The 14,957-nt window shown below is 37.5% G+C and overlaps 1 protein-coding gene across 11 annotated transcripts in view; it reads right to left on the bottom strand.

Moving 5' to 3' along the window:
- The window catches only part of LOC127409939 (MAP/microtubule affinity-regulating kinase 3), an 87,255-nt gene that overhangs the window by 59,248 nt on the left and 13,050 nt on the right, over positions 1–14,957 (bottom strand). For all 11 annotated transcript variants that reach the window (XR_007892065.1, XR_007892066.1, XM_051644934.1 and 8 more), the window contains one exon: positions 14,081–14,134. Coding sequence is in view for 9 of the 11 variants with exons in the window: in XM_051644934.1 (XP_051500894.1) it covers positions 14,081–14,134 (54 nt within the window). In the remaining 2 variants the exon portion in view is untranslated. The remainder of the gene's footprint in view (positions 1–14,080; positions 14,135–14,957) is intronic.

Genomic DNA, 14,957 nt, shown 5'->3' on the forward strand with positions numbered 1-14,957 from the left:
TGTGATATAGTCAATTAAAAGTGAAACAATCTGTCTGTAAACAATTGTTGGAAAAATGACTTGTGTCATGCACAAAGTAGATGTCCTAAATGACTTGCCAAAACTATAGTTTGCTAACATTAAATCTGTGGAGTGGTTAAAAAATTTGTTTTAATGACTTCTATCTAAGTGTATGTAAACTTCTGACTTCAACTGTATATACTGTATATACTTGAGGAACCATCTCTGACTTGATGATCTTTCAAAAGACAGAATGGCCTAACCACTAACCACAATGCTAAATCCTAACCAATATGCTAAATAACAGGAACATGCATGATCTACATTAGGCCATATGACTGAAACAATATGTCCCATTTATATAATATTTTATAGAAGAGCTCAGATTTAGTTTATTTTTGTTCCTAATTGAGCTGCAAGAAGGACACCCTGCCCATCAACATGCATGAAGCACTGCCCACCTTAATATGACATTCCAACATTTAGAAGAGGATAAAGTGAAAGTGGGACACACAAACACATTCAGGTAGACAATAATCCACATGTGATGCACGCTTTAAAAGTATAGTTCACCCAAAAAAAAAAAAAAAAACATTCTGTTTTCATTTACTTATCCTCATATTGTATCAAACCTGTATGACTTCATAAGTGGAACACAAAATAAGATGTTTAGTAGAACTCTGATTGAAAATGAATAATGACCAGGGGCTGTACAGCACAAAAAGCAACCTTGGAAGTAGTCCATATGACCAAAGCACTTTATTTACTTTACACTTTAAGTGTTCTAAAGCCATACAATAGATTTGTGTGGGGAAAAGAACTAACATATAAGTTGTTTTACAGTGATTATATAGTGCAAGTTGTATGGACTACTTTAAAGGGGCTTTAAATGGAAATTATTGTCATTTTTGGAGCTTGACAGCCCTTGGTCACCATTTACTTTCATTGCATGGCAAAGACCAGAGAAAACATTCTGCTAAACTTCTCCTTTTGTGTTCCACATAAGAAAATTAAAATGGTTTGGAAAAACATGAGGGTGAGTAAAAGATGACAGTTTTCATTTTTAGGTAAACTATCCCTTTAAGTGCTTTCTGTATAGCCAGGGTGATATTTATTTCCTGAAAGATGTAATTTTCTTTTCCTTCTCTAATCTATCCAGGCATTCATCCAGGTCACTGGTGCAAGATATAAAGGACTTCCCATAAAAGAAAAGGTTTTACCATCACTTGATAATCAAAGAGCTTATGGGAATGAGCTCTCAAAAGCACAAAAGGGGTCATCTGAAAGGTAATACAAAACAAGCTTGGGCAGCACGTACAAGTTTAGATGCACTAAAGGGGGAATGACACACAATTAGGGAACATTATTATTAATGAACATTTTAAGATTTGCTCGAAAGGGAACTCTCAGCTGGCCTAATTGGCCTGGAGCCCACTTTCCCTTACCAGCGTGTTAACATGTTTGCCTCTTAACTTCCTCCACGACTCATTTCCCCATTTGAAGGTGCATACAAACAGCAGTTATTGTTCCACATTCTGCTCCACATTTAAGAACACGAAACACACTCAGATTACTCATGAAGAGTTAAAATAATTGTTTAGAGTGCTTGGTGGTCAAAACAGAATGCCTGGTTGTCATGACATATCCCTGATTAAATTTTAGGTCATGCTTTATCTAGTGCCTGTTTTAGGACTTTTTATAAAAGGACAAAAGCTGTACAAGAAATACTGAGGATAGAACAAGCTTGTGTGGTTGCTTAGGTATTCTGAGTGGTTGTTAGCTATTTGCTATGAGGTTGCTAGGGTATTTTTGGTGGTTGCCAAGTCTTTATTATATTCTGGTCTCTAGATAGTATGGCTCGGGTCTTTTCTAAAATGTAAAGTGACTAAGTGACTGTTCTGTCATTTTCTCTCTAGCTCCTTTTTTAAACAACAAAAGAGAGTATCAGTGTACTACCAGAAATATAACTATTACTAGGGATGCACCGAAATTCCATCCACTGAAACATTTCAGACGAAAATGGCATAAAATTCTATTTTCGATTTTCAGCTGAACGAGAAAAAATTAGAAACTGTTACTTTCAGATCCCGTAACAGAAATCCTCACATGGAGAAAAAGCATTATTTATGTTGAAAATTAAAGTCCACATCCCCAGAAGTGAAGTGATCGCTCTCTTGGTCATTAGTGCATTAATGAAGAGCGTTTTCCAGTGCTCCAGTATTTTGTGCTATTGTGTTTCATGGTCATTACTGTCAAGCTCCAATGTGACATAAACAAATGCATTAAAGCAATTTTAGAGTGGTCCATAAAATTCCTGCATTATATTAAAAGTCTCTTGAGGCAGGGCGTAGATTCTGGGGGGGATGGGGAAGGTAACCCCCCAATAATCAAAACAAGCAAGTACAACTCCCTCATTATTTATACCATGATCAATGTAAATATGTAAATGCTTCACGCTGCAACCCCCCAATGTTCAAGCCAAATCTACAGCCTTGCTTGAAGGCATACAATAGTTTTATGAATAGCAAAGGATACGTTTAATACGCAAGTATACAGTCTGCATGCACAGCGTGCTTCAGTGAATGAGCGTTGCTCTGTTGTTGACACACAGCATGCACGTAACTCGCAGTATGTGAGTGCTCCACATGAAATCCATCTCAGATGTAGATGCTTGAGAGTTCGGTTCACATTTCACCTTCCTGGAGTGATTTAATTGCATTGTTTGGACCTAGAGAGTGGAGATATTCTTTTAAAAAATTTCGTTTGTGTTCTGCAGAAGAAAGAATAGTCATACACATCTGGGATGGCATGAGGGCAAGTAAATGATGAGAGAATTCAAATTTTTGGGTGAACTATTCCTTTACTAGGCCACACATTTATTCATGTAATTCTTTTCTGTCTTCCCTATTTTAGTTATAGAAAATTTGGTTTTGGTGCATCCCTAATAATACCTTAGACAGTTTTTATGGCAGTAAACGCCGATTTTCTGGAACTTAAAAGTTTTACAGAATCAAAATAGATATTTAAGATCTAAATTTACTCATCTTTGTTCAAAAAGATTGAGCATCTAGGTTTAGGAATACTGTGCAGCAATACTGGTGAATTAGCCTGCTTTGATCACAACCAACTGTCCACAAATCACTTATTCAGTTAGTTTTTCGATTTCGTATGCAGTATTTGGACCTTTAGTGTACCATGGAAGAAAGGAAATTCTGGGGTTTGGAAGGAGATGAGGGAAGTGCATTACAGGCCATTTGATATACACTAGTCTTGCATAAATAAATATGGAATGAGTAACCAAATTTGCTTACTGATGTTTCCTTTTTTTAAAATAAAGTTTTGGATAGGAGGCTAGCTAAAATGTAATGTCTGTATTGTATCGCTTGAAATTCCGTTTGTTAATTGGTTGATCTCTATGGGAATAAAAGTCGTACCTTTTCGTATGAGCCAAATCATAAGATGTGTTAGGATTTCGCTATCTTGTACAAATAATTACGAGTTGTCATATTTGCTACTTGCCAGGTAGGAGGTATAACGGGGAGGGACATACTAATTCTAGATAATCTGATTGGACAAAAATCTGTGTAGTGCAACATGACTCATTTTTTTTTTGTCCGTTTTCCCATTTAAGAAAGACTGTGTGTATATCCACTAAAGCACATTTTATCAACATTTAGGAGTAGACTGGCATACAAATGACCTAAAAGCTAGTACATATGAGCTAAAAGCCTCAATATTCTTTATCAAGTGACTCATCCCATTTTCAATCACATTCCCTGATCTCGGATGCTTCTCATTCACTAGCTGCGAGAACATGAGTTTCTAGGATACCAGAGGCTGGAAATACATCTGAGATCGTGAACGGAACTACTGCCTTACATCAACACCCACATACACCCACAAGTACTATCTGAAAACACGCAATGATGACGTAAATGTGCTTGTACTGCTTGTTTCAGCTATTGAACACTCTGTGTGCTTCCATGCTCTCAACCTTGACTCAAACTCAGGTTTGTCGATCGCTGATTCTAACCTGATATACATGTAGAAAAAAGGTTAATTCTAAACAAGTAAATAGAACTAGCACCAGAGGCTCTCAGCCCACTCTCAGGAGTTGTGTAAGAGGTCGCACAGATGCAAATAAAAATGGCATCAGTGAGAGACGACGAGGAGCTAGAGGAAGTACATAAGTGGTCATTGTCAAAGAGGGCCCTAGGTGTGTGGGTGGATGCTGATATTGTATTTAAAAAAATCAAGGTTAACGGTAGTGTTGCATGCCACATGAAACAGCGAGTCCAAGACGTGTAAAAACAGACTTAGTAGTACTACATTTAACCTCCTGAGACTCAAGCACGACTGCTGTGTGCATTTTCCATTACCTTTTTTATTTGTAACTAGCAGCACCTAATAAACAAGCAATAAATAAATAATTTTAAAAAATTCTAGAGCAAATAATGTTCCTAAAAATGTATGTCCACATATGTGGACAGCGGGACTAAGTTGTGAAATTTTACATAATACCAAGCTATAGAAAGTGAGATTTGTTTCATTGAATTGTTTTATTATGTTTCCAGGAATGTTGGTTATTCATGATTTTGAGATGTTACAGACATTACATCAGAAATTAGCATCATTAATTCTGATTCAAAGTAATGGCCAGCATCATCCAATCTCTGCCAAACATCTTAAAATAAAATTATACACAATAAATTCTGAATCTGGTCCAAACATCATCTGCAGCCTGAAAATGAACTTTATTTTGGATTCTGAATTTTGGTTCAGAGTGAATGCACTTAGCTGCATAGAGCTATAGGATGTTCCCTTGCTCCCTTACTCCCTATTTAGTGAACGACTTAACTGGCCTCAGAACAGTTTGAGCCTCTGAAAACAAAATGTTTCAGCTTTTGGATGACATTATGGATCTCAACATGAAAATGCACAGTAAATATAGGAATGCCATACTGTGCAGTGATAAAATAAAATCGAACAAAATGTATATTAAAATCACCCACAGCGAAATGACCCACAGATGTGTTAATGTTGAAAGTTATTCAAAATAACTGACATGTATTTTAAATTTTTGAGGGAATAATGTCTCAAAATCCACGTATGTGGACACCACGTTTATAAGCGCGCATGAAAAATGAATACCTTTTTCAAAAGCGGCATATCAAATGAAACTAGAGATGCTACTCTTTACACTCAACTTAGTGGTTTCTTACCAGGTGCACTTTTGTAACCTCTGTACTCTAAGAAGCAATTCAGGGAAATCAACGTCATGTTGTTGTGTCACGTGACTGTATGGCAGAAGTTTAATCAATCAATCAATCAATTTATTATTTATAAAGCACTATTAAAAACAACTACCGTTGACCAATGTGCTTTAAAAGAAAACAAAGTACCATCAAGTACAATCAGACAGGCACAAAGTCACACATGACACAAAAACAGAGCATATACAGTAAAGCATCACATCACAAATTGTAGGTCAGATCAAATAGAAATGTTTTTAGCTTAGATTTAAAAATGTGTAGTGTGGGGGCAGTTCCAATTTGAATTGGTAAGCTGTTCCAAAGTTTGGGAGCAGCTACGGCGAATGCCCGATCACCCCTAGACTTTAACCTAGATTTTGGAACAACTAAAAGGCTTTGATTGACAGAGCTAAGAGCTCTCACTGGGTGGTAATCTATCAGCAAGTCAGAGAGGTATGAGGGTGCTAAACCATTTCAAGACTTAAAAAACAATAAGAGCGCTTTAACATCAATTCTATAGCGAACAGGTAGCCAATGTAAAGACCGTAGAATGGGGTAATATGCTCACGCTTTCGAGCCCCTGTTAAAACTCTAGCAGCAGCATTTTGAACCATTTGAAGGCGAGCTAAAGAAGAATGGCTAATCCCCAGGTACAGAGAGTTACAGTAATCAAGCCTAGTGGAAATAAAAGCATGGATCACCCTTTCAAAATTCTCAAAAGAGAGAAAAGAATTCATTTTCGCCAAGGCTCGCAATTGATAAAAACTAGCTTTTACAACCTGATTAACTTGTCTATCCAGTTTTAGTGCACTGTCCAAAAGGACTCCCAGATTTTTCACATATGGCTTAACACAGGGTGTTAAGACATCAAGATTTGAATTGGCGTGAGAAGGGGTAAATACAACAATCTCTGTTTTAGACTCGTTTAAATGTAAAAAATTTAAAGACATCCATGCTTTAACATCCACAAGGCAAGCAACCACGGGGTCTAAGCCGATCTTGTGATTCAGAGGAAAATAAATTTGTGTGTTATCTGCATAACAGTGGTAAGATATACCATATTTCTTAAAAATAGAACCAAGTGGCAACATATAGAGAGAGAACAGTATGGGAGCTAGAGTAGAACCTTGGGGGACACCGCAAGTCAAAGGAACAGCATCAGAGTGAAATTGCCCTATATTGACTGAAAAACTCCTGTTTGTAAGGTATGATTGAAACCAACTTAAGGCTGAACCCCTTATGCCCACAACCAGTTCTAGGCGAGACAAAAGAACATTGTGGTCCACCGTGTCAAAAGCAGCACCCAGATCTAAAAGTACTAGCGCTACAAATCTCCGGAGTCGTTGGCTAATAAAACATCATTTAAAACTTATAAGAGAGCTGTCTCAGTAGAATAAGATTTCCTAAAACCTGATTGAAACATATCAAGAATCTTGTTTTCCCACCCCTGGAGTTCGCTAGTTCGAATCCAGGGTGTGCTGAGTGACTCCAGCCAGGTCTCCTAAGCAACCAAATTGGCCCGGTTGCTAGGGAGGGTAGAGTCACATGGGGTAATCTCCTCGTGGTCGCTATAATGTGATTTGTTCTCGGTGGGGCGCATGGTGAATTGAGTGTGGTTGCTGCGGTGGATGGCGTGAAGCCTCCATACGCGCTATGTCTCCGTGGCAACGCGCTCAACAAGCCACGTGATAAGATGCGCGGGTTGACTGTCTCAGACGCGGAGGCAACTGGGATTCGTCCTCCGCCACCCGGACTGAGGCGAATCACTATGCGACCACGAGGACTTAGAGCGCATTGGGAATTGGGCATTCCAAACTGGGAGAAAAAGGGGAAAAATCCCCCCCCCCAAAAAAAAATAAAATAAAATAAAATAATAAGAATCTTGTTTTCAACCAAGAAACTATGCAGCTGGTTGAGAACTACTTTCTCCAGTATTTTAGATTAAAAAAAAGAAAAGAAAAAAAAAGGGAGGTTAGAAATGGGTCTAAAATTTGATAGAACAGAGGAATCAAGATTAGGCCTTTTAAATCTGGGTTGTACCGAGGCATGCTTCAAATAGGCAGGGACAACTCCTGATTCAAGGCAGTTATTAATCAAATTTAAAAGAGTAGGACCAACTACATCAAACACTTGTTTAAGTAACCATGGGGGAATAACATCTAAGGAAGGACCAGTGGGCTTTAGTTGGTTTACAACATCATGCAAGAAAGAAAGAGAAATAGTTGTAAACTGGCTAAAAACACCAGTATAGTTTGACGGGACAGCAGGATCATAAACAACAGGGTGAATATTCTGCCTAATCTCGGTTGCCTTATTAATAAAAAACTGGCAGAAACAGTCACACATAGCTACTGACTCAGCATTAATTGTATTAAAAAGTGTTCTAGGATTGTGATGGTTCTTGTCTATAAGAGCCGATAAATACACAGACTTAGCTGATCTCACAGCCTTCTGATATTTGGAAAGAGCATCCTTTAAAATTTCATATGAAATCTGAAACTTGTCCTTTTTCCATTTTCTTTCCGCCCTTCTACATGCCTTTCTCAAGGCACGCATATGATGCTTAGTCCTCAGTGGGGCCACAGAGTCTAAGACAGTAGTGCAGCCAGAGTTAAAACAATGAAGAAGCTCATCGGGATTTAGATCAGGTGAAGCAAAATCCGAAGACTGAGAAAACTTCTCAAACACCGATGAAAAGGAGGCAGGAGTGGTAGAGGATATCTTCCAGGTCAAGTGAACCGGTACATGGGATTTGACAATATTTGATAACGGATATATATTAAATATTATGGGTTTATGGTGAGAAAAGCTATGGTCGCATCTCAATATCACACACAGAGAACCCATGTGACATTACAAGATCGAGTGTGTGGCCCTGTTTATGAGTAGGGCCTTTCACAAGCTGCACTAGGTCAAATGTTTCACTAAGGCTAATAAAGTCGTTAGCAAAAGAGTTTGATGGGCAACATACATGAATATTAAAATCCCCAAAAATTAAGAGTCTATCAAAATTAGGAATAATACCCCCCAGGAAGTCTGAAAATTCAGTGAGAAAATCTTTGTGATTTTGGTTGACGATAGTCCAAGGCCACAGCCAGAAGGATCTCAGAATCTAAAACCAACAATTGCAGTTCGAAGCTGTTATATGTATTCCTTTGTAAAATCCAATAGTGAAAGTGTTCTTAAAACATTGTAGCCAATCCGCCTCCCTGTCTCGCCATTCGAGGGGAGTTAAAGAATTTGCAGCTGGGTGGTAGGAGATCAGAGAAAGGAGACGAATCTCCAGTAGAGAGCCACGTTTCAGTAATAAATAGAAAATCCATTTAACCCTTAAATAACAGTCTAGGGTCTTGTGAACAGTATTCAGACGGTTTAAAATAATTTCAATTATGCGTAAAGTACAACGAAGCCAAAATACAACGTCCACACATGTGTACGTGGGGTCGCACAAGATTAAAGGCCCTATAATATCTCTTGATGGAACCTATTAAACAGAAAGCAAGCGAGGGTCATATCAAAGGGCTTGTCCCTTTTTTCAATAGCCTTTAGCTTTTATCACATGCGCAAACCATGGTCTGTTTTCGCAGAAGAGAAAAACTGTTCATTTTAAATGCACAGAAGATCATTTTGTCAAGTTTTCCTTAAGATGCGTCAACGTTTACAAGCTAAAAGCCACAAAATTCCAACTTGAATTCACTTTAATTCTGCTGCAGGCAACCTGTCTTTATCAGATTATTTGTCTATTACATTGGAGGTCTTGTGATGTTTATCAAACATTTGTGACCCAGTTTTGTTCAAGAAACACTGCTCTTTAAAGGAATAGTTCACCCAAAAATGAAAATTTGCTCATAATTTACTCACTCTCAGGCCATCCAAGATGTATCTGAGTTTCTTTCTTCATCAAAACAGAATTTAAAACGTTTAGGATTTTATTTCAGACCTCCTCCTCTAAACAATGCAAGTGAATGTCCTCCATTTTTTGACGGTCCAAAATGCATATTTAGGGTGCATCAAAATAATCCACACGACTCCAGTCGACAAAGTTCTTCTGAACCCAAACGATTGATTATTTTGAGAAACAAAACAATACTTATATACTTTTTAACTACAAATGTTCGCTTCCGTATATCTCTGTGACGCGCCCTCATGAGAGGGATGACGTAAGCTCGTTGGTAAGGTCACGCATCACGTGGAGGAGGAGTCAGGAAGCGCGTTATAGTTTACATTGTTTTTTTATTATTATTTGGAAATCATTTTTTATTTTATTTTATGTTGTTTTTAAATTGTTTTGGACTGTTATGGTTTGTGCAAGTTTCTCTTGTATACAATTTTTCTCTTGCTTCCTGACTCCTCCTCCACGTGATGCGTGACCTTACCAACAAGCTTACGTCATCCCTCTCATGAGGGCACGCCACAGAGATGTACGGAAGCGAACATTTGTAGTTAAAAAGTATATAAGGATTGTTTTGTTTCTCAAAATAATCAATCGGCTGTGTTCAGAAGAACTTTATTTGTTGACTGGAGTCGTGTGGATTATTTTGATGCACCCTAAATATGCATTTTGGACCGTCCAAAAAATGGAGGGTTCACTTGCACTGCTTAGAGGCGGCGGCCTGAAATGAAATCCTAAAAGTCTTAAATTCTGTTTTGATGAAGAAAGAAACTCAGATATATCTTGGATTGCCTGAGGGCGAGTAAATTTTCATTTTTGGGTGAACTATTCCTTTAAATAAGGTACATGAGAAGTATGGGTACCACACTGTAATTTAGGAGATTTTTATTCTTGCAACATTCTACAGTGCACGGCTGTACAATTACTTTTTTAGATATTAGAACTTGTGCCAGTGACTAAACTCATTTGTTAGTTATTTTTTTTAAATATAATTTATTACTATTTTTATTATTTACTACTGCTACATGTCATATATATTAGTCTATCATATATACTTTAATCACTTAATTGATATAATTTTATATTTTTTATTACTATAAATATTTATCACAAAATAAATCATGGTGCAAAACCCTCGTTATTTTCTTGACTGGCCATTTTCTCAACACAACAGTATATGTGAATATGAACCTACAAATGGCTTACTTTTAGTCGTCTTGGCATATTAAGCATTCTTACACCAAGAAAGTGACACACTTAAGCTTTAACCAAGAACACAGTCATCTAAAGTACTAAACAAACAATAACAGATACTTCTTCATACGAGCAGATGCTCATAACCTAATAGGACATCATTAATCAACTTCAGACTAATACAGGACATGACATTTTGATTGCAGACAGTTTCGGTAGGCCTCCCCTCCAGGTGCAGCCGTGGGCCGCACTGGGGCTCTGTCCTGCCCTGTTTTTGCCCCCTATGCCCCTAACTGATCACCTCCTCCCTCATGAGACACAAACTAAACAATGAGCTGTCAATGGGTTCGCAAATGGAAAACAGCCTAAATCAATGACCTGAAAAAACAAATGGCAGCTAATTATAGGAGAAAAGGGCAGCCAGTGGAAGGGAACATCAGCACCCTCACATTGGCCTCAATGTGACAATGTGATCTATACAGTCTGTCAAGTGAAAAAAGGACATGGACAGCAGGAGAATTTGGCTGGTCTAGGGCTGTGTGATAAAGCTAAAAAAATGTCTCGATATTTATCAGCCTTTTGATGACATTTAATCAATGTATATATCTATATATTTATGGTTTTGCTCTGAAATGGCTTAAAAATAGCTTTTTTTATCTGAAGAAATATCATTTCGACCAAACAGCCAATGTTGCCAGGTAGATAATATAATGTTTAATGCAATAAATATTAAAAATCTAGTAATAAATAATCAAGGCATGTTTTCTAAAGAAAATAAGCACAAGGAAGATTTTTTTTTATATAATATTCCGGGCTCAATACAAGTTAAGCTCATTTGACAGCATTTGTGACCATGTTGATTACCACAAAAAATAATTTAGACTCGTGCCTCTTTCTTTAAAAAAAAGCTACTTAGGGCTTACAGTGAGGCCCTTACAACAGAAGTGAATGGGGCACATTTTTGGAGGGTTTAAAGGCAGAAATGTGAAACTTATTTTATAAAAGCACTTACATTAATTCTTCTGTTAAACCTCGTGTATTATTTGAGCTGTAAAGTTGTTTAAATTGTCATTTGTACAGCCTGGTGGAAAAACCAGCTTAAGCTGGTAGCTGTGTTTTGGAACATGGTAGATAGTCATAAACTGGTCGAAGCTGGCCATGAGCTGGTCCAAGCTGGGAGACCAGCTACCAGCTGGTCATACCAGCTCAAGCTGGTCAAGCTGGTTTTTGGAAGATGGTAGCTGGTCGACCAGCTTATAACCAGCTTGGACTGGCTCACGACCAGCTTGGACCAGCTAATAACCAGCTTTGACCAGCTTATGACCAGCTTAAACCAGTTACCATGTTCCAAAACACAGCTACCACCTTAAGCTGGTTTTTCCACTAGGGATGGGTTTTAGGATTTGTTGACATTACATTGTCATGGTAACAAAGTTGTAAAATTGGCTTTAACTTTACACAGAAAAGGTAAGCAAGCGATTTTATCACACTAAAATCATGTTAACACATGTATTCTTGACGTCTTGTGGCTTAAACAGTGAGTGTTTTAACATCTACAAATTGGCTCCATTCACTTTCATTGTAAGTGCCTCACTGGAACCCAGATTTATAGCTTTTTTTAAAGAAAAGGAGGGGCAAGTCAAAATACATTTTTGTGGTAATCAATATTATGTCACAAATGCTGTCGATTGAGCTTAACTTGCAATGAACCCAAAATATTCCTTTAAGCATGTTCATTTCTGCACCAATTTAACAACATCATAATAAATAGCTATATTTATCCACATATAAATTTAAGTAAACATTTTAATGCATGAAAAATGTCACGGGGGGATACCAATTAACATTTTTAAATGATCACGCAAATACAGAATCAGAGTTTTGAAACAATCCATTGAGGAACAGTGTGAACTGATCCATTGAAATGAACTTACCAACTGTAAATACATTTTTGCACATTTCATACATGCAAGTTATGACATAAGGAAGGATCACAACATAAATCTAATGACACTCAGAAGTGATCATTCCTATACCCTATTCCCATCTAAGACTTTCCCATCCACTATAAGAGCTTTGGAGGGCTAAAAGGTGTGGGGCTCAAAAATAAGGTTAATTCAAGGGCGAGTAAATTACTTTTTAAGTCATTTTTATTGGAAATTCTGTTTGAAGCAATCTTACAGCATGACTATCATGACTGTTCTCCATTCAAAGTGCTCTCTGGAGGGTGAGTTATCCAGTTTGGAATGCAGGGACAGTGTTTGGGAAACTTAATGGCCAAATTAAAAGCATATTTAAGTCATCGCGATATTCACAATGTTTCCTCATTTTATATTGCTAGCAAAATAATCGCAAATCTGTTGTGAATATTCAATATATCGTTCTGCCTTAGGCTGGTGTTTCTTAATCTTTTTTTTAGCTAGCAATACCACTGCGAATCTGTCGTAATTATTCGATATGTCGCACTGCCTTAGGATGGTGTTTCTTAATTTCATATCGCTAGAAAATCATTACCAATCTATCGTGAATATTAAATACATCACCCTGCCCTCAGCTGGTGTTTTTTTATTTTATTTTGCCAGCAAAATCCTCTCGAATCTATAGTGAATATTCGATAAATCGCCCTAGGCTGGTCACAATTTTTGAAACACAGAAACATCACAAGAAGCAACAAACTCAAGGGGACTCACACTGAGCAAAGCTCTCCTCCCCTCCTCCACTGTCCCATCTGAGTGCTATGTTTTCTGCTCATATGTGTAGCTATTATTCCAACCGCTCGTACTGATTTCTCAGCTCCTGCTATTATTAGCTGCCTCTGAAATCTAAGTCCACCGAGGGTTCCTCTCTCAGCCACTGCTCTACCATCATGCACCGCTCTGAACAGAAGTCCTTTTGATTTTTGGTCTGAATCTTGTACTGATGAAAATAATTTTGTCATCTAATGCCAATTCAAAAAGACAACTTCAACTACACAATTCCTCTCAAAAGGCAGCAGTCCCTCGAGCTGGCAAAAAGGTACAGCAATACTGTCTACAAGGGCTTTGCTTTATATTGAATATTCATAATATATATTTGTGATAATTTAGTTGAAATTAAATTAGTGTAACAACATTTTTAAATATTGTTACTATTTTAATGCACTTTTTATTTGGCCCTTTTTTGAGAGTGTTAAGAAGGCAAACAGAGCAAAAATAGAATTCTCGTGGATCAGTTCAAACTGTCCATTCAGCGAGGTGATTTATAACTCTGATTCAACGATTCTATTCTTGCGTACCGTAACGCGATGAGGGGGGAGTTTTGAAGTTATGCAGTTATCATATCTAGCATACCCATCTCAATCGGTAAGCCATTTATTAAATCTGCATATGATTAATATAACATGTACAAAACATGTACAAATATAACATGTTTAATACAAGGGAATTGTTTTAAAAAGATAATTGTGTTAAATATACATATTTTCAAAATACCTTGTGTGAATGTTATCCATGCGTTAGAGACGGGGTACGTGAAAGGATGTTGAATGTTTGGAGGGGTACGCCACTGTAAAAAGTTTGGGAACCACAGATCTAGGCCATATCTAGTTAATGTTTAATTCCCAGGAAAAAGGGTCATTGTTCAGAGTATTGCTGTCCATGCTTTTATTCTTAAATCAGTAAAAGAGAGGGTGGTAAAGATAGGGGAGGTAGAGAACCAGCGGGACAGGATTTTTATGGCTCAGTAGCAATACTAAAATGTTTACCTTTTGAAGGCTGGTAGGATTAAGTTGTGTCTTATCAATAATTTTTATGGCCACCTGCAGGAAAAACAGAAAAACACACATTTTACTGGCAGGATTCCTGTTCACTGGGATCTGGCAAAAAGGCTGTAAAATACCATCGGTATGATTATTTTTTTTTTTTTATCTCTGGTGATTTTTTTATCTCCACATCAGGGTGAATCACAACAACATATCTATTTCACCCAAAAGTCCAAAAGAAAAGGAAGAAATTATATTTTGCATAACGAAAATACAGCCTATTTTTAGTATCTTTATGATTTTTTTGCATTGTGAAATTATTTTCAAATCTTTATGATTAAGCAATAATTACCTCATATTCTAATTACGGTACATTTTTTTCTCTCCCCTTCTCTCCTCAGTTTTGGAATGCCCAATTCCCAATGCGTTCTAAGTCCTCGTGGTGGCGTAGTGACTCGCCTAAATCAGGGTGGTGGAGGACGAATCTCAGTTGCCTCCATGTCTGAGACCGTCAATCCACGCATCTTATAACGTAGCTTGTTGAGCGCGTTACCGCGGAGACCTAGCGTGTGTGGAGGCTCACGCTATTCCCCGCGGCCTAATTACTGTAATTAAAAAATAATTACATTTTATTTCAAATGTAAGTATTTAAAAAAAAATTCTCATGAAAGTTACACTATGGTTTCGGGGTTTAGTAAGAGGGGGCCCGCCCATAATTATTTATTGTCTCAGGCCTTGACAATTTTAGCAATGGCCCTGTTTATACATCATTGACATACACCGATCAGCCACAACATTAAAACCACCTGACTGATATTGTGTAGGTCCCCCTCGTGCTGCCAAAACAGTACCAACCTGCATCTCAGAATAGCATTCTGAG

This window comes from Myxocyprinus asiaticus, chromosome 19 (assembly GCF_019703515.2).
Source record: "Myxocyprinus asiaticus isolate MX2 ecotype Aquarium Trade chromosome 19, UBuf_Myxa_2, whole genome shotgun sequence".
NCBI classification, from domain to species: Eukaryota; Metazoa; Chordata; class Actinopteri; order Cypriniformes; family Catostomidae; genus Myxocyprinus; species Myxocyprinus asiaticus.